The sequence below is a fragment of the Scyliorhinus canicula genome, chromosome 5 (assembly GCF_902713615.1).
Source record: "Scyliorhinus canicula chromosome 5, sScyCan1.1, whole genome shotgun sequence".
NCBI classification, from domain to species: Eukaryota; Metazoa; Chordata; class Chondrichthyes; order Carcharhiniformes; family Scyliorhinidae; genus Scyliorhinus; species Scyliorhinus canicula.
In genome coordinates, this window is record NC_052150.1 from 229,199,944 (window position 1) to 229,222,931 (window position 22,988).

The 22,988-nt window shown below is 51.3% G+C and overlaps 1 protein-coding gene across 1 annotated transcript in view; it reads right to left on the minus strand.

Annotated features, from left to right (window-relative positions):
- Positions 1–22,988, minus strand: part of shrprbck1r (sharpin and rbck1 related) — a 96,288-nt gene that overhangs the window by 16,844 nt on the left and 56,456 nt on the right. The window contains exons 8-9 of the mRNA XM_038796479.1: positions 5,178–5,338; positions 4,204–4,315 (exon numbers count right to left, since the gene is read on the minus strand). Of these exons, the coding sequence (XP_038652407.1) occupies positions 4,204–4,315; positions 5,178–5,338 (273 nt within the window). The remainder of the gene's footprint in view (positions 1–4,203; positions 4,316–5,177; positions 5,339–22,988) is intronic.

Below are 22,988 nucleotides of genomic sequence, written 5' to 3' on the forward strand. Positions count from 1 at the left end.
CCCGGGACACAGTCCTCCATTCCTGGCCTATCTCTGCCCGGGACACTGTCCTCCATTCCTGGCCTATCACCGCCCGGGACACAGGCCTCCATTCCTGGCCAATCACCGCCCGGGACACAGTCCTCCATTCCTGGCCTGTCACCGCCCGGGACACGGGCCTCCATTCCTGGCCTATCACCGCCCGGGACACGGGCCTCCATTCCTGGCCTATCACCGCCCGGGACAGAGTCCTCCATTCCTGGCCTATCACCGCCCGGGACACAGGCCTCCATTCCTGGCCTATCACCGTCCGGGACACGGCCCTCCATTCCTGGCCTATCACCGCCCGGGACACGGGCCTCCATTCCTGGCCTATCACCGCCCGGGACACTGTCCTCCATTCCTGGCCTATCACCGCCCGGGACACGGTCCTCCATTCCTGGCCTATCACTGACCGGGACACGGGCCTCCATTCCTGGCCTATCACCGCCCGGGACACGGGCCTCCATTCCTGGCCTATCACCGCCCGGGACACTGTCCTCCATTCCTGGCCTATCACCACCCGGGACACGGTCCTCCATTCCTGGCCTATCACCGTCCGGGACACAGTCCTCCATTCCTGGCCTATCACCGTCCGGGACACAGTCCTCCATTCCTGGCCTATCACAGCCCGGGACACGGGCCTCCATTCCTGGCCTATCACCGCCCGGGACACAGTCCTCCATTCCTGGCCTATCACCGCCCGGGACACGGCCTCCATTCCTGGCCTATCACCGCCCGGGACACGGGCCTCCATTCCTGGCCTATCACAGCCCGGGACACGGTCCTCCATTCCTGGCCTATCACCGCCCGGGACACGGGCCTCCATTCCTGGCCTATCACCGTCCGGGACACGGTCCTCCATTCCTGGCCTATCACAGCCCGGGACACGGGCCTCCATTCCTGGCCTATCACCGTCCGGGACACGGGCCTCCATTGCAAAACCACAACCTTCCGAGATAGCTGTGTTCCTCTATTCTGGACTCTGGCGGCACATCCCAAACATTCATTCATTCCACCACTGGCAGCCGCGCCTTCAGCCGCCTGGTCTGAAGCTCGGGAATTCACTTCCTAAATCTCTCCCTCTCTCCCTTTCTTTGGCATGTTGCTGAATATCTATCTCTTTTGGTCATTCATCCTTGTGTGGCTCAATATTGAACTGTTTGTGATAATGCTGCTGTGAAACAGCTTGGTACCTTTAACTGCTTTTGAGGTGCTTTAGAAATGTAGGGTTTGGTTATTGATCCCCCAAAGTTAATCAATAATAATAAAATTAGGGTGAGGGTTAGGGTTAGGCTGTTCCACGTTGAGCTGGTTGGCTGCTCCTTGAACTCGAGATAACACGGGATTCAGGGCACCCTGATCACGATTAGGGTGGGGCTCCATTCCTGGCAGCTGTTATTTGCTCAGATAGCAGTCACACTGAGTGTTGGGAAAGGGCTGGTTAACTGCAGGTGGCATCACCGCCTGTGTTTCCAGCTATCCTCACCTGATCCCACTGTGGCGATTATCCTCTTCAGGGCAAGTAAGGGTCACCTGGTCTGGGGGAACCAATAGGGACTCAGAGTCAGGAGACTCTGAAAGGGCATCTTTGCAGCCACACTCTGGTTGGGGGTAGAGGAATAGTTGGAGACCCTGGAAGATTTGTCCTCACCACCCAAGGATCGGGTCCAGGTGCTGACTGGCTGTCATCATTAACCTGCTTCTCCCCCACAGGGATCAGATGGTGAGTAGAAACTCAAGAGGTCAGGACGTAACATAAACCGGTGGCAGCCGTTGAAGGCCATTCGGCCCCTCCAGCTTGTGGGCATGGTAGGTTGTTGCAAAAGGTTAAATCTCACGGAATCCAGGGCGGGGGAATTGGCTTAGCTTCCGAAGCCAAAGGCTGGTTGTCTTTCAAAGTGGAGGCCTGTGACCAGCGGTGTGCCTCAGGGATCGGAGCTGGGTCCACTGTTATTTGTTATTTATATGAATGATTTGGATGAGAATATAGGAGGCATGGTTAGTAAGTTTGCAGATGACACCAAGATTTGTAACATAGTGGATAGTTTATATAAGATTGCAACAGGATCTTGATCCATTGGGCCAGTGGGCTGCTGAATGGCAGATGGAGTTTAATTTGGATAAATGTGAGGTGATGCATTTTGGTCAATCAAATCAGGGCAGGACCCACTCAGTTAATGGCAGGGAGTTGGGGAGAATTACAGAACAAAGAGATTGAGGGGTACAGGTACATAGCTCCTTGAAGGTGGAGTGGCAGGTGGACAGGGTGGTGAAGAAGGCATTCAGCAGGCTAGGTTTTATTGGTCAGAATATTGAATACAGGAGTTGGGACGTCTTGTTAAAGTTGTACAAGACATTGGTAAGACCACACATGGAATACTGTGTTCAGTTCTGGTCACCCTATTATAGGAAGGATATTGTTAAACTAGAAAGAGTGCAGAAGAGATTTACGAGGATGCTACCGGGACTTGATGGTCTGAGTTATAAGGAGAGGCTGGATAGGCTGGGACTTTTTTCCCTGGAGCGTCGGAGGCTTAGGGGTGAACTTATAGAGGTCTATAAAATAATGAGGAGCATCGATAAGGTAGATAGTCAACATCTTTCCCCAAAGGTAGAGGAGTCTAGAACTAAAGGGCAGAGGTTTAAGGTGAGAGGGGAGAGATACAAAAGGGTCCCCAGGGGCAATATTTTCACACAGAGGGTGGTGTGTGTCTGGAACGAGCTGTCAGAGGCTGTGGTAGAGGCAGGTACAATTTTATCCTTTAAAACAGTTAGACAGTTACATGGGCAGGGTGGGTATAGAGGGATACGGGCCAAATGCGAGCAAGTGGGACTCGCTTAGCGATAGAAACTGGGCAGCATGGACAAGCTGGGCCGAAGGGCCTGTTTCCATACTGTAAACATCTATGACTCGATGATCTTGCTCTGCCATTCATATCGATTTACTGATCTGTATCTCAATTCCGTTTCCAGCATTTACTCGATATCTCAAGATTCCTTTCCAAAAAAAAAAATCTATCCCCCCCCCCCCCTCCAATGTGAGCAAGTGGTGGGAAAGAAATTAATCTGCAGTTCCAGAGGTCACTCCGTCTGGACCCCTCCCCCGATACCAGAGGTCACTCCATCTGGACCCCACCCCCGATACCAGGGGTCACTCCGTCCGGACCCCTCCCCGGATACCAGAGGTCACTCCGTCCGGACCCCTCCCCGGATACCAGAGGTCACTCCGTCCAAACCCCTCCCCGGATACCAGAGGTCACTCCATCCAGACCCCTCCCCGGATACCAGAGGTCATTCCGTCGTGACCCCTCCCCGGATACCAGAGGTCACTCCATCCGGACCCCTCCCCGGATACCAGAGGTCACTCCGTCCAGACCCCTCCCCGGATACCAGAGGTCACTCCGTCCGGACCCCTCCCCGGATACCAGAGGTCATTCCGTCCGGACCCCTCCCCGGATACCAGAGGTCATTCCGCTCGGACCCCACCCCAGATACCAGAGGTCACTCCGCTCGGAGACCCCACCCCAGATACCAGAGGTCACTCCGTCCGGACCCCTCCCCGGATACCAGAGGTCACTCCGCTCGGACCCCACCCCAGATACCAGAGGTCACTCCGCTCAGAGACCCCACCCCAGATACCAGAGGTCACTCCGTCCGGACCCCTCCCCGGATACCAGGGGTCACTCCGTCCCGACCCCTCCCCGGATACCAGAGGTCACTCCGTCCCGACCCCTCCCCGGATACCAGAGGTCACTCCGTCCGGCCCTCTCCCCGGATACCAGAGGTCACTCCGCTCAGAGACCCCACCTCAGATACCAGAGGTCACTCCGTCCGGACCCCTCCCCGGATACCAGGGGTCACTCCGTCCCGACCCCTCCCCGAATACCAGAGGTCACTCCGTCCGGCCCTCTCCCCGGATACCAGAGGTCACTCCATCCGGACCCCTCCCCCAATACCAGTGATCACTCCGCTCAGAGACCCCTCCCCTGATACCAGAGGTCACTCCATCTGGACCCCTCCCCGGATACCAGAGGTCACTCCATCCGGACCCCTCCCCGGATACCAGAGGTCACTCCGTCCGGACCCCTCCCCGGATACCAGAGGTCACTCCGTCCGGAACCCTCCCCGGATTCCAGAGGTCACTCCATCCGGACCCCTTCCTGGATACCAGAAGTCACTCACCGCTCGGACTTCCCGTTCCTGGAGTTTGCTGTCACACGCGTAGCTTTCATCCCGGAATGGACAGGACACCTGTGGGTCAGTACAGCTCCGAATCAGCTGCTTCAGACAGTCCCTGTGGGCAGGCCAACAGGAATTATTGATGCACCTTCTGTAAAATGTTTGCTTATCTCTCGTCTCCTGTTACACCAAAATGAAGGAGTGTTTTCAGCCTATCTTTGGTCAGCTATCCCCACTGGCCCGTTTAAAAGTTTCATATGGGTTCCTGGTTCAACCTAGAGTCCCAGGATTCAACAAGCATCTACGTTAGCATATTTCCAATCCACCGGAGCCTTTCCCATGTCCAGGGAATTTTGGAATATTACAACCAATGGATCCACTACCTCCGCTGCCACTTCCTTTAACACCCTGGGATGTAGTCCATCGGGCCCTGGGGACTTGTCTGCCCTCAATCCCAAGAGTTTGTTGAGTACAGTTTCCCGATTGATGCTGATTGTTCCAGGTTCCACCCTTTCTATTACCCCTGAATTGCCCGTTCCTATAGGAATGACATCAGTGTCCTCCCCGTGAAAACTGAGGCGAAATATTGATTTAGCATCTCTGCCATGATCAGTAAGTTTGAGATGACATGACAATTGGTGGTGTGGTAAATGGTGAGGGGGAGTTTGTGGTGGACCTTCAACAGAATTGGCCTGGCAAGCCACGGGGATGGATCAGGCCTACAGTGCTCCAGACTGTCAAGCATTCCCTTCTCAGCGATGGGCAGCCTTTCCTGTGCCACTCACATCCCGAGGGTGGATTGGGGAGTTAGGAAAAGGAGCAGGGCATGGAGGCCCTCGGGCCTGTTGTACCATTTAATGAGATCGGGGCTGATCTGTGACCTTACTCCGTATGGACGGACACGAAGAACAATATCGCCGGAAAGAGAAGGTTGTTGACAAGAGGGGGTGTGCGGTGTACAAATGTTGTCCTCTCACCTGCAGAAGGAGTGTAGGCAATCTCGCAGCACAACCCCCTCCCGTGGCTTCACATCCATCAGGCAGATGCGACACTCAATGGGCTCATGATTGAGGACCAGGTGCTGTCCATCGAGCTGCAGAAGGTTCTGGTAATTCCGCAGTCGCTTTTCCTCCAATTCCTGAAGCAACGAGGGACAAATACAAACAGCATTACTGGTAACTACACCTCCAAAGACATTATTTATGTTTTTTAAAAATAAATTTAGAATATCCAATTCTTATTTTTTTCCAATTAAGGGGCAGTTTAGCGTGGCCGATCCACCCACCCTGCACATCTTTGGGTTGTGGGGGTGAGACCCACACAGACATGGGGAGAATGTGCAAACTCCACACAGACAGTGACCCGGGGCCGGGATCGAACCTGGGACCTCGGCGCTGTGAAGCAGCAGTGCTAACCCACTGTGCCACCCTGCTGCCCAACCTCTGAGCAGATTTTATTGGAGAATTCAACCTACCTGCGCTTACAAAAACCATAACATCTGCAGTTGGGTGTGATTCTACGATTTACATAGGAACAGGAGGAGGCCATTCAGCCCCTTGAGCCTGTCTCACCATGGCTGATCTGTGATCGGACTCTATATACCTGCCATTGGCCCATATCCCTTAATGTCTTTGCTTAACAAAAATCTATCTATCGCAGATTTAAAATGAACAACTGATCTAGCTTCAGCTGCTGTTTGTGGGAGAGTTCCAAACCTTTATCACCCTCAGAGTGAAGAAGTTCATCTTAACACCTCTCCTGAACGGTCAGGCCCTAATTTTTGGACCATACCTCCTAGTTTTAGAATCTCCAACCCTGTCGTCCCTGTTAATATCCTCAATACTTTGATCATGAAGGTCCCCCCCCCCCCCCCCCCCCCCCGGCCTTCTGAACCTTGCCCCTCGGCTGATGTGTGGTGACCCTCAGGTTAAATCCCCACCAGTCAGCTCTCCCCCCTCAAAGGGGAAAGCAGCCTATGGTCATCCAGGACTGGAGCGACTTTACCTTTACTTCAATAAGACCATCCCTTAACCTTAAATTCGAGCGAAACAGGCCTAATGTGTGTAATCTCTCCCATAATGTAACTCCTGTAAATCCAGGCGTCATTTTTGTAAATCTACACTGCACTCCTGCCAAGGCCTAAAGATCCTTCCTAACTGCTTGCAGTACTCCAAGTGGGGTACAACCAGGGTTTTGTATAGCACTTGCTGAACAATCCCAAGTGTGCCAACAGCGACACTAACAACCATTGATAATCAGTCCAATTGCTAACGTGGCGTATTTACACTTGCTAGAAGCAACATACATTTACACACAGGGACCTGCTCTCTGCAAACAAAAAGAATATGTTCAAGCCTTGTGCTTTCTCTGACTCACCCAGAAGCTTAGAGAGCCTATGGTTCCTTGTTGCTTTCTCTATGGTAACACCTTGGCCAATTAGAGTCGACTTGCCAGCCAATCAGCACCTTTACCTCCTGTTGTATAATTTTTGTGATTATTTGAAATTTGGTATTTTTGCATTTGTCCTGATGAGTGTAAGACAAAAAGCTTCAGCAGCATGTCTCTCTTTTCAGAACTATTATCGGGTTCATAATCCAACGGCCCTGAACTAATGATTCAAGGACATGTGTTCAAATCCCAAGGCAGCTGGGGGAGTAGAAGTTAATGTCATTCAATAAATTTGGAATTAAAAGCAATTCTCAATTTCGGTGATCATAAAATGACCGGATTATTTGTTTAAAAAACCTATCCAGTTCACTAATGTCCTTTTAGAGAAGGCAATCTGCCAACCTCACTCGGTCTGGCCTCCACTCAGATCCACCAAAATGACTATCCTGTGAAATGAAGCCAGCGAGTCACTCAGCTGCATTTAGGGAGATGGCTTAGCGCTACTTACTCAGAGCAGTTAGGGATGGGCGTAACCAGTGAAAGCCACATCCCACGGGCAAATACATTTTCCAAATCCCCCACCGCCTCCAAGGCCATTCTTGTCTCGGTACACAGAGGGAATGTAGAGGGGAGCAGGGATGCACGTTCCGGCTCACGGTGCAACAGAGAGAGGAACGGCGGGGGGTGAATCACCTTCTGAATCACTGCGGGCACCATTTTATCCAATACGGCACAAAAATCTTCTTGGACTCTTCAGAGGGAAGTTAACCACAGTGCTGTGGATCTGGAGTCACATGTAGGCCAGACTGGGTAAGGGTGGCAGATTTCCCCTTCCCTAAAGGACATTAGTGACCCAGGTGGGTTTTCACAAGAATACAAAACTTACTGTTACGACACAATCTTTCCATTTCCTTAATTGAATATAAGTAGAATTATACAATAGAACATAGAACATTACAGCGCAGTACGGGCCCTTCGGCCCTCGATGTTGCACCGACCTGTGAAACCATCTGAAGCCTATCTGACAATACATCACAGAAACAGTTGAACTAGTTCACTGGTGTTTATACGCAGCACCAGTCTCCTCCTGTTCAATTGTACTTACTGCCTCCGCCACGCCGTGAATCTGCCCCTTGCCCCCCAAATGCGGGGGATGTGATGGGCGATTTGAATTTCTGTTCACTGCGGCTGGGCCGTAATATCCTACCGGGGGAGGGGCCGGAAACCCTTGGCAACACGACCATTGACAGCTCAGAATCATAGAATCCTTACAGTGCAAAGGGAGGCCATATGGCCCATGGGGACATTCCAGCCCATCAAGACCAGGTCAACTCCCCATGGAGCAATCCAGTCAAGCCCGCTTCCCCACACGATGCCCGGAGCCCAACAGGTTGATTTCCTTCAAGGATCCAATTTCCTATTCAAATTCTCGATCATTTTCTGTTTCCACCAGCCTCCTGTGCGCGGGGTTCCAGTCCATCACCATTCTTCCTCATATTCCCCCTGCATCTCTTGCTCAAAAGGTTAATTCTGCACTACTGCTGCGCCACCCCCGCCCGAATCATCGGGCCATCGACCAATGGGAAGAGTGCCCCCCCCCCCCCCCCCAGCCCTGTCCAGCAACCATCCCTGGAATCATTCTGCTAAATCTATAAATCTCCAACGCACACTCTCAAGAACCTTCACATCTTCCCTGAATTGTGATGGCCAGATCTGGATCTGACCTCAGTCTTTCAGCACCGGGGAGGTGGCAGTGTCACTGGGCTAGTAATCCAGAGACTCAGGGCAATGCTCCGGCGACCCAGGTTCAAATCCCGCCACTGCAGATGGTGGGAAGATCTGACGATGACCATGAAACCATTGCCGATTGTTGTAAAATAACCCAATCTGGTTCACTGATGTGGGAAATCTGCCGTCCTTACCCGGCCTGGCCGTCATGTGACTCCAGACCTGCAGCAATGTGGCTGAAGTGGAAATGGCCATGAAAGCCACTCAGTTCAAGGGGTGGTTAGGGTAGGGCAAGCCAGTGGCACCCACATCCCATCAACGATTGGGGGGGGGGGAAAAATCTCTCCTATTTTCATTTTCTATTATGCACTCGTCTAGTTTCCTTTGGAAAGTATCAGAACAGCTCACCTCAACCCCTTCCAGGGCCAGCGAGTCCTACATTCTAACCACTAGCTCACTAAGAGCTAGTGGTCTTGGAGGGCAGCACGGTAGCACAGCACTGTTGCTTCACAGCTCCAGGGTCCCAGGTTCAATTCCCGGCTTGGGTCACTGTCTGTGTGGAGTTTCCACTTTCTCCCCTTGACTGCATGGGTTTCCTCCGGGTGCTCCGGTTTCCTCCCACAGTCCAAAGACGTGCGGGTTAGGTGGATTGTCCATTCTAAATTGCCCTTAGTGTCCTAAAAAGGTTAGCTGCGGTTACGGGGATAGGGTGGGGGGGTGTGGGCTTAAGTAGTGTGCTCTTTCCAAGGGCCGGTGCAGACTCGATGGGCCGAATGGCCTCCTTCTGCACTGTAAATTCTATGTTATGATATCTATGAGAATAATCTTTTCCCACACAGCGAGCGGCTAGGATCTGGAATCCGCTGCCTGGGCACGTGGTGGAGGCAGCTTCCACTGAGGCATTCAAAAGGGAATTTGAAGGAGGAATGCGAAAGGACATGGGAAGGGGTCACCCCATTTAAAATGGAGATTGAGTGAAATAGTCTCTTCCCAGGAGAGCAGTGGAGTTCCAGTCCATGAATATGTTCACGCCTGGGTTGGACAGGCTTTACTCTGCGGAACAGTCCAGGGGTGTGAGGGGCCGGCAGGAAAGTGGGGGTGAGGTCACAAACAGGTCAGCCTGCGAATGGTGAAGCATGCTGGATGGGCTGAATGGCCTCTACTGGTTCCTGTTATGGTCTTATCAGTGGGAGCTGGTTCAGGGTTGTGAGGAAACAGAGGGTCTTGAAAGGCTCCGAGTTCACAGCACCACTGGGTTTAAAAAAACTATTAAAAGAAATTCTGACCACAAATCATTGACTGGAATTACAAATTGTTTCTCTTTGCCTGGATATTACTGCATCTGCTGAATATTTTCAGTTTTGATTATTGGAAAAAAAAAGAACAAATTAAATTCTCGGGTTTATCTCTAGTTTCAGGGTCTTTCCTCTTCATTCCCTTAGTTCCCCATTCTTTTTTGATCCACGGATGTTTAATGGACAAGAATCCGGAAGGCTGTGCTGGTTAAAGAGAACCTGCAGAGCTGCTGGCTCCAAAGAGGGAGATGGGAGTGGGGCTGGGTTTGATTGATTGGCTGGTGGCCAATGGATTGGCGCAAAGGGCTGTGCTCTGCCCGGTAACAGGTGGTGATTGGCTGCTGGCCAATGAATTGGCACAGAGGGCTGTGCTCTGCCCGGTAACAGGTGGTGATTGGCTGGTGGCCAATGAATTGGCACAAAGGGCTGTGCACTGCCCGGTAACAGGTGGTGATTGGCTGCTGGCCAATGAATTGGCACAAAGGGCTGTGCACTGCCCGGTAACAGGTGGTGATTGGCTGCTGGCCAATGAATTGGCACAAATGGCTGTGCTCTGCCCAGTAACAGGTGGTGATTGGCTGGTGGCCAATGAATTGGCACAAATGGCTGTGCTCTGCCCGGTAACAGGTGGTGATCGGTTTCAGTTTTCATTCTGGCAGCTAGGTGAAGGGATCCAGCTAACTCTCTCCAGAAAGGTCCAGCTATCTCTCTCCAGAGGTTCACTGTAAGGGCTGATTCTCTCGCCAAAAAGCCTCTGGGTGCTGTTTTCCTGAGACTACAGGAACCTGAAGACAAACCACGAACTGAAAGCAAAGCTTGATGTGAAGTAAGGCGCCTATCCAGGCAAGTTGGGAGCACTGCATTTTTAAACTTACAGTGTACCTGAATAAATCTACAAAGGTCATTACAGGCTAAAAACCAAAGACTGTAATCTGCAAGTTTGCTGTGAATACAAGTGTACTGAAACCACCATCTGGAACATCTTCTCTCCCCCCCCCCCCCCCCACCCCCTTCCACTTATACGGGGCTGGTTTAGCACAGTGGGCTAAATAGCTGGCTTTCAATGCAGAATTATGCCAGCATCGCGGGTTCAATTCCCATACCAGCCTCCGTGAACAGGCGCCTGGAATGTGGTAACTTGGGGCATTTCACAGTAACTTAATTGAAGCCTACTTGTGACAATAAGTGATTATATTATATTATTATGCTTTTTTACCACTTTCCCTCTATGTTTGTCTGTTGTGTTTGTGTTTAGGGGTGAAACTGACCGCACACTAGCCCGAGGTGTTGTTACATGATTCGGGGTCTCATCCGGGATCTTTGGGACAGTAGACTGCGGAATTTGGGTTGAAGTATCAATTAAAATGTGACACCAGGTTTGTAGTGATATCACAGGATGTGCTGGGAGCTGCCAAGCATTTTCTTCAGGTGGGAGACTTATCTCTGGCTTATTTAAGACAACTTTGAAAAGACACGGTAGTCGAATTGATAAGTGAATTAGAAATAGAGGTACCAGCTGGAGGTAGGAAAGTGGAGATAATTGAAGCAATTGCTCAGGATTTGAATTTGAAAGGAATGCTAGAAACACAGCCTGGGGCGTGGCAACAGTCGGTAGAATTAGTTAAAATCTATCTAAATTAACTCAAATGAAACAATTGGAAATGCAGCAAAATCAAAGAGAAATGGGGTTGGGGCAAAAAGAAGAAAAAGAAACGTAGATGAAGCAACAATAAATGGAGATGGAAATTAGGTTGGACTTAGAGAGAGAGAGAGAGAGAAAAGGCAAAAGAGAGGAAAAGGCAAAATAATCTTTATTATGGTCACAAGTGTAATGATATGTATAGTACAAGTGCAGTAAAGGGTTAACACAGGCTATGGTGTAACTCAACACTAGATGGCGTTACTAAGTGATTGTATATAAGGCTGCATCACCAGGAATCCTGGGCAAAGCTGATGAGAAAGGGAGAGAAAGCGGAGGGAGATTTCATTGTGGAAATATAGCATGAGGTTGAGTTATAGTGTAGTTTATAAAAAAATTAAAAAAATTTTTAAGAGTACCCAATTATTTTTTTTTCCAATTAAGGGGCAATTTAACGTGGCCAATCCACCTAACCTGCACATTTTTGGGTTATGGGGGCGAAACCCACGCAGACACGGGGAGAATGTGCAAACTCCTCACAGTGACCCAGGGCCGGGATTCGAACCCAGGTCCTCAGTGCCGTAGGCAGCAATGCTAACCACTGTGCCACCGTGCTGCCCTAAGTTATAGTGTAGTTTAATAGTTAGAGAGAATATTGATCACTGTACTACAGATTCAGTATTATTATTTTATTATCTGTTACTTAGTAAAGTGTGCAAACCTAATCAAGTTTAGTTGTGTAAAATAAATGTGTTTTGATTTAAACTTCTTGGTTTTATATTCTTTGTCAACACTACATATCTGGCTATCTTGGAGAACAAGATAAGGAATATAAGGAACATATTTGAATTTATATAGGCCCCCTCAAAATTCAACGGGAAGGAGGTAGAAATCTTTTTTAGGGCTTTGGAGAAAATAGCAACCCAAATGGAGTAGCCAAGTGGACGTTACCCATGCAGAGTAAACGGACGGGGAGGCAGAGGGAGTTTATTACAGAGCAGGAGTCCAAGAATTATGCCAAGGTAAAAAAGACGAATCTGGATGCAGATGAATTGGTTCCTGAAGCATACAGGCAAAGGTTTTGGAATTTGAAGAGACGATTGGGGCAGGCATATGCCGAATTGGAAAGGGTTAAGCAGAACAATTTTTACAGTCGGGTACGAGTATTGGGAGTCGAAACTACCTATGAGGCTCTGGAAGGTTATTCTCTTGAAGAATTTAAGAATTCCCTACCTTCTTTGATAAGAACTCATGTTGAAGACCAGAGGGTGAAGACTGCTAGACAGGCAGCAGTTATGGCTGACGATGATGAGCTAATCCATCAACATAAACCTTTGTTCCATCACTCCCATCATTCTGAAAAGAATAGGAAGTGGGAGAGTGAAAGGAAGGCAGGAAGCCAAGGTAAGGAATAGATGGCTGGGAATGTTCCGAGATCCCCTCCTCACACCAGGAAGGAAGGGACTGAGGGTGGAGGTGAGACTCAAAAGCCTGCGTTGCCATTGTAACAAGATAGGACATGTTCGTCCAGCGTGTTGGAAGTTGCAAGGATAGCCCATGGGACTTGTAGAAGTTCATAAGGAGGATTCTGAAAAGAGAACAAAAGAGGAGAATACTACAGGGCAGACTGTAGCTCAAACTGGACTTAGGGGACCTGAGGTAAATGCTGCTGTGGGGGCAGGTCTGAGGAAGGAGGTCGATGAGAGATATGCCGAGTTTGTGTCACCCCATTTTCCTCGACGCATGTAGCCAAACCCATAACAATCTTAAGGGGCACAGGGGCTTCTCTTACTGGAGAAGGATTCATTTTTTCCTTCAGAGAGTTCAATGAAAACTTATTGGGCAATAAATGACTCGAAGAAAGAAATGTCGAAAGATGTTGATCAGATATCAAATGTCAGTGGTGGTGAATCAAATCCTGAGAATTCTAAGACTGGAGGTGACCATAAGACAGAGGGGTTCGTTTTAACAATAACAGCAGTGATAAGAATCAGACGAGAGTTCGGAATCCAATTTTGGTTCTGCCTATGAATTAATGATATACAGCTGTTACCGAATAGACCTGTCACTAACTGATCTTGAACAAATGGCAAGTACCTCTCCCAAAGCTAGGAAAGGAGACAGCAAATCGGAAGAAGAAAATGACTTGGACCTTTCTGAAAGCAATTTGTTACATCCTCTTGCAGCAAACTCATTGCCATCCACTTCAGGTGCAAATATTACCCAGAGCATGCGTGCTTTGAAGGAAAATATACATCATATAGCATGGTATCAGTTATTTGGGATGAGGACAGCAAAGACTGTGAAGTGATACCAACTGGTTAACCCACATCCTTTTAAAGATCCATAGTGCCTCTTCAATGTAAAGGGAGCAAACAGCAAAGGAGAGGAAATAATCAGGAATCAATTGCCGTTGAAAATTAAAGGGAAAGTGGGTGGAAAACCATGAAGTGGTTCTGCCACCACATCTGTAAACAAAAAGTTCCGAGACAGTAACGTGCCATTCTCTGCTTCTGAAAGTAAAGATGAGGAGTTGAAATATGGAAAGCACAAATCGTGTGCATCCGTATTATTAAATGGAGATAAGGGCTGGGATTATGGAGACTCTGATGAGGAGGTAAAAGTTGCTAATGAAAGAATGGTGCTGGTCACTGGAAGTAACCATGCTCCTGTAGTTTGGTTGCAGAAGATCCTTGAAATTTGGTTAAACATTCATTGGACAATCAGAGAAGACTGATTACATTACACGAGAAACAGGAGACAGATATAATAAAGATACCAAAAGAGTATAGATGGAGTTATAGGGAAACATCAGGGCACACTGTTATTAATCATGATGTAGACATAAGAAACTCTGAACCAGGGCGCTCCAGTTTCCTCCCACAGTCCAAAGATGTGCAGGTTAGGTGGGGTTGCGGGGATAGGGTGGGGAGTGGGCCTAGGTAGGGTGCTCTTTCAGAGGGTTGGTGCAGACTCAATGGACCAAATGGCCTCCTCCTGCACTGTAACGATTCTACAAGATGCTAGTGCCTTGGAGGTAGGAGCAGTGCCACTTCAAGACAACGAGAGATGTAGGTAGAATATATTTCGGGAAAACTAAGTCTGTGCCAAAGAAGGTATTCCACTATTGAAAAGGAAGCCTTGCTACTATCCCTTCAGCATTTTGAAGTACATGTCCAACATGACAATTAACAAACCTGAGTTTATACAGACCATAATGCACATGCATTTGTAGAGAGGTTTAAAACCCGGAACGTAAGATTATTCCGTTGGAGTTTATTGTTACAAGAGTTCAATATTAAAATTGTACATATTCCTGGAAAGGATAATATGATTGGAGATGATTTGTCACGGGTTTAAGGGCTTATTTGTTACCAATGGAGAGACTGGGAAGGGAACTTGTATAACGAGGATGATTGGATGGAGATGTGTTTGTGATATATATTTTACATTCCTCATAATGAAATGTCTGTGCCCCGAAGTTTTGTTCTTTTAGGGGAGGGGGCGGGATGTAAGGGCCCTCCTGTTGGGGAGGGGGCAGGCTGTAAGGGCCCTCCTGTTGGGGAGGGGGCAGGCTGTAAGGGCCCTCCTGTTGGGGAGGGGTCAGGCTGTAAGGGCCCTCCTGTTGGGGAGGGGGCAGGCTGTAAGGGCCCTCCTGTTGGGGAGGGGGCAGGCTGTAAGGGCCCTCCTGTTGGGGAGGGGTCAGGCTGTAAGGGCCCTCCTGTTGGGGAGGGGGCGGGCTGTAAGGGCCCTCCTGTTGGGGAGGGGTCAGGCTGTAAGGGCCCTCCTGTTGGGGAGGGGGCAGGCTGTAAGGGCCCTCCTGTTGGGGAGGGGGCAGGCTGTAAGGGCCCTCCTGTTGGGGAGGGGGCGGGATGTAAGGGCCCTCCTGTTGGGGAGGGGGTGGGATGTAAGGGCCCTCCTGTTGGGGAGGGGGTGGGATGTAAGGGCCCTCCTGTTGGGGAGGGGGTGGGATGTAAGGGCCCTCCTGCTGGGGAGGGGGTGGGATGTAAGGGTCCTCCTGTTGGGGAGGGGGCAGGCTGTAAGGGCCCTCCTGTTGGGGAGGGGGCAGGCTGTAAGGGCCCTCCTGTTAGGGAGGGGGCAGGCTGTAAGGGCCCTCCTGTTGGGGAGGGGGCAGGATGCAAGGGCCCTCCTGTTAGGGAGGGGGCGGGATGTAAGGGTTCTCCTGTTGGGGAGGGGTCAGGCTGTAAGGGCCCTCCTGTTGGGGAGGGGGCAGGCTGTAAGGGCCCTCCTGTTGGGGAGGGGGCAGGATGCAAGGGCCCTCCTGTTAGGGAGGGGGCGGGATGTAAGGGTTCTCCTGTTGGGGAGGGGGCAGGCTGTAAGGGCCCTCCTGTTGGAGAGGGGGCGGGATGTAAGGGTTCTCCTGTTGGGGAGGGGGCGGGATGTAAGGGCCCTCCTGTTGGGGAGGGGGCAGGATGTAAGGGCCCTCCTGTTGGGGAGGGGTCAGGCTGTAAGGGCCCTCCTGTTGGGGAGGGGTCAGGCTGTAAGGGCTCTCCTGTTGGGGAGGGGGCAGGCTGTAAGGGCCCTCCTGTTGGGGAGGGGTCAGGCTGTAAGGGCTCTCCTGTTGGGGAGGGGGCAGGCTGTAAGGGCCCTCCTGTTGGGGAGGGGGTGGGATGTAAGGGCCCTCCTGTTGGGGAGGGGGCAGGCTGTAAGGGCCCTCCTGTTGGGGAGGGGGCGGGATGTAAGGGCCCTCCTGTTGGGGAGGGGTCAGGCTGTAAGGGCCCTCCTGTTGGGGAGGGGGCAGGCTGTAAGGGCCCTCCTGTTGGGGAGGGGGTGGGATGTAAGGGCTCTCCTGTTGGGGAGGAGGCAGGCTGTAAGGGCCCTCCTGTTGGGGAGGGGGCAGGCTGTAAGGGCCCTCCTGTTGGGGAGGGGGCAGGCTGTAAGGGCCCTCCTGTTGGGGAGGGGGTGGGATGTAAGGGCCCTCCTGTTGGGGAGGGGGCAGGCTGTAAGGGCCCTCCTGTTGGGGAGGGGGCAGGCTGTAAGGGCCCTCCTGTTGGGGAGGGGGTGGGATGTAAGGGCCCTCCTGTTGGGGAGGGGGCAGGCTGTAAGGGCCCTCCTGTTGGGGAGGGGGCGGGATGTAAGGGCCCTCCTGTTGGGGAGGGGGTGGGATGTAAGGGCTCTCCTGTTGGGGAGGGGGCAGGCTGTAAGGGTCCTCCTGTTGGGGAGGGGGTGGGATGTAAGGGCCCTCCTGTTGGGGAGGGGGCAGGCTGTAAGGGCTCTCCTGTTGGGGAGGGGGCAGGCTGTAAGGGCCCTCCTGTTGGGGAGGGGGCAGGCTGTAAGGGCCCTCCTGTTGGGGAGGGGGCGGGATGTAAGGGCCCTCCTGTTGGGGAGGGGGCAGGCTGTAAGGGCCCTCCTGTTGGGGAGGGGGCAGGCTGTAAGGGCCCTCCTGTTGGGGAGGGGGTGGGATGTAAGGGCCCTCCTGTTGGGGAGGGGCAGGCTGTAAGGGCCCTCCTGTTGGGGAGGGGGCGGGATGTAAGGGCCCTCCTGTTGGGGAGGGGGCGGGATGTAAGGGTCCTCCTGTTTACTCCGTGAATTCCCTTATTTCCCTTTATTTTACTTTTGCCGTTAAGTTTATGATCCATGGATAATTGTCACTTTAAGGCAAGCAGCCTGCATCTTTCATTCAATCAGGAAGCTGCAGACTTGTTGGTTGAAAAGAGGGAGACGGTTTTGGGACTCGGTTTCAATGATTGGCTGGTGGTCAATGAATTGGTCCAAAAGACTGTTCTCTGTCTGGTAACAGATGGTGACTGAATCATATTCCACTTGCATGTTTTTCAGAGTCCAAAGTTTGAGTTTGGCTTCAGTTTTGATTCTGGCAGCGGATGAAGGGACCCAGCTAACTCTCCCCAGAGAGATCCCGCTAACTCTCCCCAGAGAGATCCCGCTAACTCTCCCCAGAGAGATCCAGCTAACTCTCCCCAGAGAGATCCAGCTAACTCTCCCCAGAGAGATCCAGTTAACTCTCCCCAGAGAGATCCACCTAACTCTCCCCAGAGAGATCCACCTAACTCTCCCCAGAGAGATCCACCTAACTCTCCCCAGAGAGATCCAGCTAACTCTCCCCAGAGAGATCCCGCTAACTCTCCCCAGAGAGATCCACCTAACTCTCCCCAGAGAGATCCAGCTAACTCTCCCCAGAGAGATCCCGCTAACTCTCCCCAGAGAGATCCAGCTAACTCTCCCCAGAGAGATCCACCTAACTCTCCCCAGAGAGATCCACCTAACTCTCCCCAGAGAGATCCCGCTAACTCTCCCCAGAGAGATCCACCTAACTCTCCCCAGAGAGATCCAGCTAACTCTCCCCAGAGAGATCCACCTAACTCTCCCCAGAGAGATCCAGCTAACTCCCCAGAGAGATCCAGGTAACTCTCCCCAGTGAGATCCAGGTAACTCTCCCCAGAGAGATCCAGCTAACTCTCCCCAGAGAGATCCACTTAACTCTCCCCAGAGAGATCCAGCTAACTCTCTCCAGAGAGATCCACCTAACTCTCCCCAGAGAGATCCAGCTAACTCCCCAGAGAGATCCACCTAACTCACCCCAGAGAGATCCACCTAACTCTCCCCAGAGAGATCCACCTAACTCTCCCCAGAGAGATCCAGTTAACTCTCCCCAGAGAGATCCCGCTAACTCTCCCCAGAGAGATCCAGCTAACTCCCCAGAGAGATCCACCTAACTCTCCCAGAGAGATCCACCTAACTCTCCCCAGAGTGATCCAAATAACTCTCCCCAGAGAGATCCCGCTAACACTCCCCAGAGAGATCCACCTAACTCTCCCCAGAGAGATCCACTTAACTCTCCCCAGAGAGGTCCCGCTAACTCTCCCCAGAGAGATCCAGCTAACTCCCCAGAGAGATCCACCTAACTCTCCCAGAGAGATCCACCTAACTCTCCCCAGAGTGATCCACTTAACTCTCCCCAGAGAGATCCACCTAACTCACCCCAGAGAGATCCACTTAACTCTCCCCAGAGAGATCCCGCTAACTCTCCCCAGAGAGATCCACCTAACTCTCCCCAGAGAGATCCACCTAACTCTCCCAGAGATCCACCTAACTCTCCCCAGAGAGATCCAGCTAACTCTCCCCAGAGAGATCCACCTAACTCTCCCCAGAGAGATCCACCTAACTCTCCCAGAGAGATCCCACTAACTCTCCCCAGTGAGATCCAGCTAACTCTCCCCAGAGAGATCCACCTAACTCTCCCCAGAGATCCAGCTAACTCTCTCCCAGAGAGATCCAGCTAACTCTCCCCAGAGAGATCCAGCTAACCCTCCCAGAGAGATCCAGCTAACTCTTCCCAGAGAGATCCAGCTAACTCTCCCCAGAGAGATCCAGCTAACTCTCCCCAGAGAGATCCAGCTAACTCTCCCCAGAGAGATCCCGCTAACTCTCCCCAGAGAGATCCAGCTAACTCTCCCCAGAGAGATCCCGCTAACTCTCCCCAGAGAGATCCAGCTAACTCTCCCCAGAGAGATCCAGCTAACTCTCCCCAGAGAGATCCAGCTAACTCTCCCCAGAGAGATCCAGCTAACTCTCCCCAGAGAGATCCCGCTAACTCTCCCCAGAGAGATCCAGCTAACTCTCCCCAGAGAGATCCCGCTAACTCTCCCCAGAGAGATCCAGCTAACTCTCCCCAGAGAGATCCAGCTAACTCTCCCCAGAGAGATCCCACTAACTCTCCCCAGAGATATCCAGCTAACTCTCCCCAGAGAGATCCAGCTAACTCTCCCCAGAGAGATCCCACTAACTCTCCCCAGAGAGATCCAGCTAACTCTCCCCAGAGAGATCCCGCTAACTCTCCCCAGAGAGATCCACCTAACTCTCCCCAGAGAGATCCAGCTAACTCTCCCCAGAGAGATCCAGCTAACTCCCCAGAGAGATCCAGCTAACTCACCAGAGAGATCCAGCTAACTCACCAGAGATCCCGCTAACTCTCCCCAGAGAGATCCAGCTAACTCTCCCCAGAGAGATCCAGCTAACTCTCCCCAGAGAGATCCCACTAACTCTCCCCAGAGAGATCCAGCTAACTCTCCCCAGAGAGATCCAGCTAACTCTCCCCAGAGAGATCCACCTAACTCTCCCCAGAGAGATCCAGCTAACTCTCCCCAGAGAGATCCCGCTAACTCTCCCCAGAGAGATCCAGCTATCTCTCCCCAGAGAGATCCAGCTAACTCTCCCCAGAGAGATCCCACTAACTCTCCCCAGAGAGATCCCGCTAACTCTCCCCAGAGAGATTAGCTTACTCTTCCCAGAGAGATCCAGCTAACTCTCCCCAGAGAGATCCATCTCTCCCCAGAGAGATCCAGCTAACTCTCCCAGAGAGATCCAGCTAACTCTCCCCAGAGAGATCCAGCTAACTCTCCCCAGAGAGATCCAGCTAACTCTCCCCAGAGAGAGATCCAGCTAACTCCCCAGGGAGATCCAGCCAACTCTCCCCAGAGAGATCCAGCTAACTCTCCCCAGAGAGATCCAGCTAACTCTCCCCAGAGAGATCCAGCTAACTCTCCCCAGGGAGATCCAGCCAACTCTCCCCAGAGAGATCCCGCTAACTCTCCGCAAGGAGATCCAGCTAACTCTCTCCAGAGAGATCCAGCTAACTCTCCCCAGAGAGATCCAGCTAACTCTCCCCAGAGAGATCCAGCTAACACTCCCAGAGAGATCCAGCTAACTATCCCCTCAGAGATCCAGCTCACACTCCTCAGCTAACTCTCCCCAGAGAGATCCAGCTAACTCTCCCAGAGAGATCCAGCCAACTCTCCCCAGAGAGATCCAGCTAACTCTCCCAGAGAAATCTGGATAACTCTCCCCAGAGAGATCCAGCCAAATCTCCCCAGATAGATCCAGCCAACTCTCCCCAGAGAGATCCAGCTAACTCTCCCCAGAGAGATCCAGCTAACTCTCCCAGAGAGATCCCGCTAACTCTCCCCAGAGAGATCCAGCTAACTCTCCCCAGAGAAATCCAGCTAACCCTCCCCAGAGATCCAGCTAACTCTCCCCAGAGAGATCCAGTTAACTCTCCCCAGAGATCCAGCTAACCCTCCCCAGAGAGAAATCCAGCTAACTCTCCCCAGAGAGATCCAGCTAACTCTCCCCAGAGAGATCCAGCTAACTCTCCCCAGAGAGATCCAGCTAACTCTCCCCAGAGAGATCCCACTAACTCTCCCCAGAGAGATCCCGCTAACTCTCCCCAGAGAGATTAGCTTACTCTTCCCAGAGAGATCCAGCTAACTCTCCCCAGAGAGATCCATCTCTCCCCAGAGAGATCCAGCTAACTCTCCCAGAGAGATCCAGCTAACTCTCCCCAGAGAGATCCAGCTAACTCTCCCCAGAGAGATCCAGCTAACTCTCCCCAGAGAGAGATCCAGCTAACTCCCCAGGGAGATCCAGCCAACTCTCCCCAGAGAGATCCAGCTTACTCTCCCCAGAGAGATCCAGCTAACTCTCCCCAGAGAGATCCAGCTACCTCTCCCCAGGGAGATCCAGCCAACTCTCCCCAGAGAGATCCCGCTAACTCTCCGCAAGGAGATCCAGCTAACTCTCTCCAGAGAGATCCAGCTAACTCTCCCCAGTCAGATCCAGCTAACACTCCCAGAGAGATCCAGCTAACTCTCCCCTCAGAGATCCAGCTAACTCTCCCCAGAGAGATCCACCTAACTCTCCCCAGAGAGATCCACCTAACTCTCCCCAGAGAGATCCAGCTAACTCCCCAGAGAGATCCAGCTAACTCTCCCCAGAGATCCAGCTAACCCTCTCCCAGAGAGATCCAGCTCTCCCCAGAGAGATCCAGCTAACTCTCCCCAGAGATCCAGCTAACTCTCCCCAGAGAGATCCAGCTAACTCTCCGCAGAGAGATCCAGCTAACTCACCCCAGAGAGATCCAGCTAACTCTCCCCAGAGAGATCCAGCTAACTCTCCCCAGAGAGATCCAGCTAACTCTCCCCAGAGAGATCCAGCTAACTCTCCCCAGAGAGATCCAGCTAACTCTCCCCAGAGAGATCCAGTTAACTCTCTCCAGAGAGATCCAGCTGACTCTCCCCAGAGAGATCCAGCTAACTCTCCCCAGAGAGATCCAGCTAACTCTCCCCAGAGAGATCCATCTAACTCTCCCCAGAGAGATCCAGCCTCTGGGTGCTGTTTTCCTGAGATTACAGTTGCCTGAAGACAAACCACGAGCTGAAAGCGTGGTTTGATACGAAGTAAGGTGCCTCTCCAGGCAAGCTGTGAGTACTGCAATTAGGTATTATCTTGTCATGAAGCAGTTGTGTTTATTGACTATTTCAGTATAGTTCTTGCTATAAATAAACGGTAATTGTGTTTAATTACAAACCTTGTGGAGGCAGAGGCGGTGTGATATTTTCACTGGACTAGTAATCCAGATGATGCTCTGGGGAATGAGTTCAAATCCCACCAGCACAGATGGTGGAATTGAATCCAATAAAAAAGTCTGGAATTAGCAGTCTAATGAAGACCATTGTTGCTTGTTGTAAAAACCCATCTGGTTCACGAATGTCCTTCGGGGAAGGGGTAATCTGCTGTCCTTACCTGGTCTGGCCGAGCTGTGACTCCAGACGCACAGCAAAGTAGTTGGCGTCACGGACGGGCAACAAATACTGGTCCAGCCAGCGATGCCGACATCCCAGGAATTAATATTCAAGTCGCTCGGTCAAAGGACAATCTGGGTGCCCATCTCAGCGATGGTGGTAGTGCCCGAGGTCAGATAGGCAGGGGGCCCCAAAGAAATCAACAGCATCAAGCCAGAGAGGTGATGGTCAGCGACAACTGGGATTGACAATCCAGTTGTACAAAGCTGTCTGAAACATCAAGCTCATTGCATTTCAGCTGTGGGAATAGGATGATCTGCAATGCGGTTAGAGGAGCTGGCAGATAAAGCACAACCGAGTGGACATGCCCACAGCGTGCTGTCGCACTTGCATGACGTGGGCACCCAACAGGTCTAATCTTTAGACTCCCTCTTGATATCAAATTATGCCCAGCAGAGAGACACGTATTTCTATAGCACCCTTCATGGCAAAGTGCTTCCCAGCCAGTGAGATAATTGTGAATTATACACACTGTCATGTGAGAGTACCTTTAAGAAATGGGTGTTTATTACTGCAGTGATGTCAGAGAGTGGGTGGAGCTGGGCTTTTTACTTTCGTTTTAGGCTGTTTGCTGCAGGGTGTGTTTTTGTTTAGTTTTCAGAGCTGGATAGCTGCAGTCACAGGCAGAAGGTGTATGCGTCTCTCTCTGTAATCCAAAAACTGTAAATCGATCCTTTGGTGATTTAAAACTAATAACTGCTCTCAGTAGTGACTTTAACCTGATGTGCTTCAGTTAAAAGTTATTGTTTTAAGTCTTATGGATGCTAAAAGGAAAGCTTCAGAATTACTTAGTGTTGTATTCTTTGGGGGTTGTATTTGAATTAATGGTTGCTAAGATGTTCACTGTATGTTTTAAAAAGGTTAACTTGAACATAGAACATAGAACATAGAACGATACAGCGCAGTACAGGCCCTTCGGCCCTCGATGTTGCACCGACATGGAAAAAAAAACTAAAGGCCATCTAACCTACACTATGCCCTTATCATCCATATGCTTATCCAATAAATTTTTAAATGCCCTCAATGTTGGCGAGTTCACTACTGTTGCAGGTAGGGCATTCCACGGCCTCACCACTCTTTGCGTAAAAAACCCACCTCTGACCTCTGTCCTATATCTAT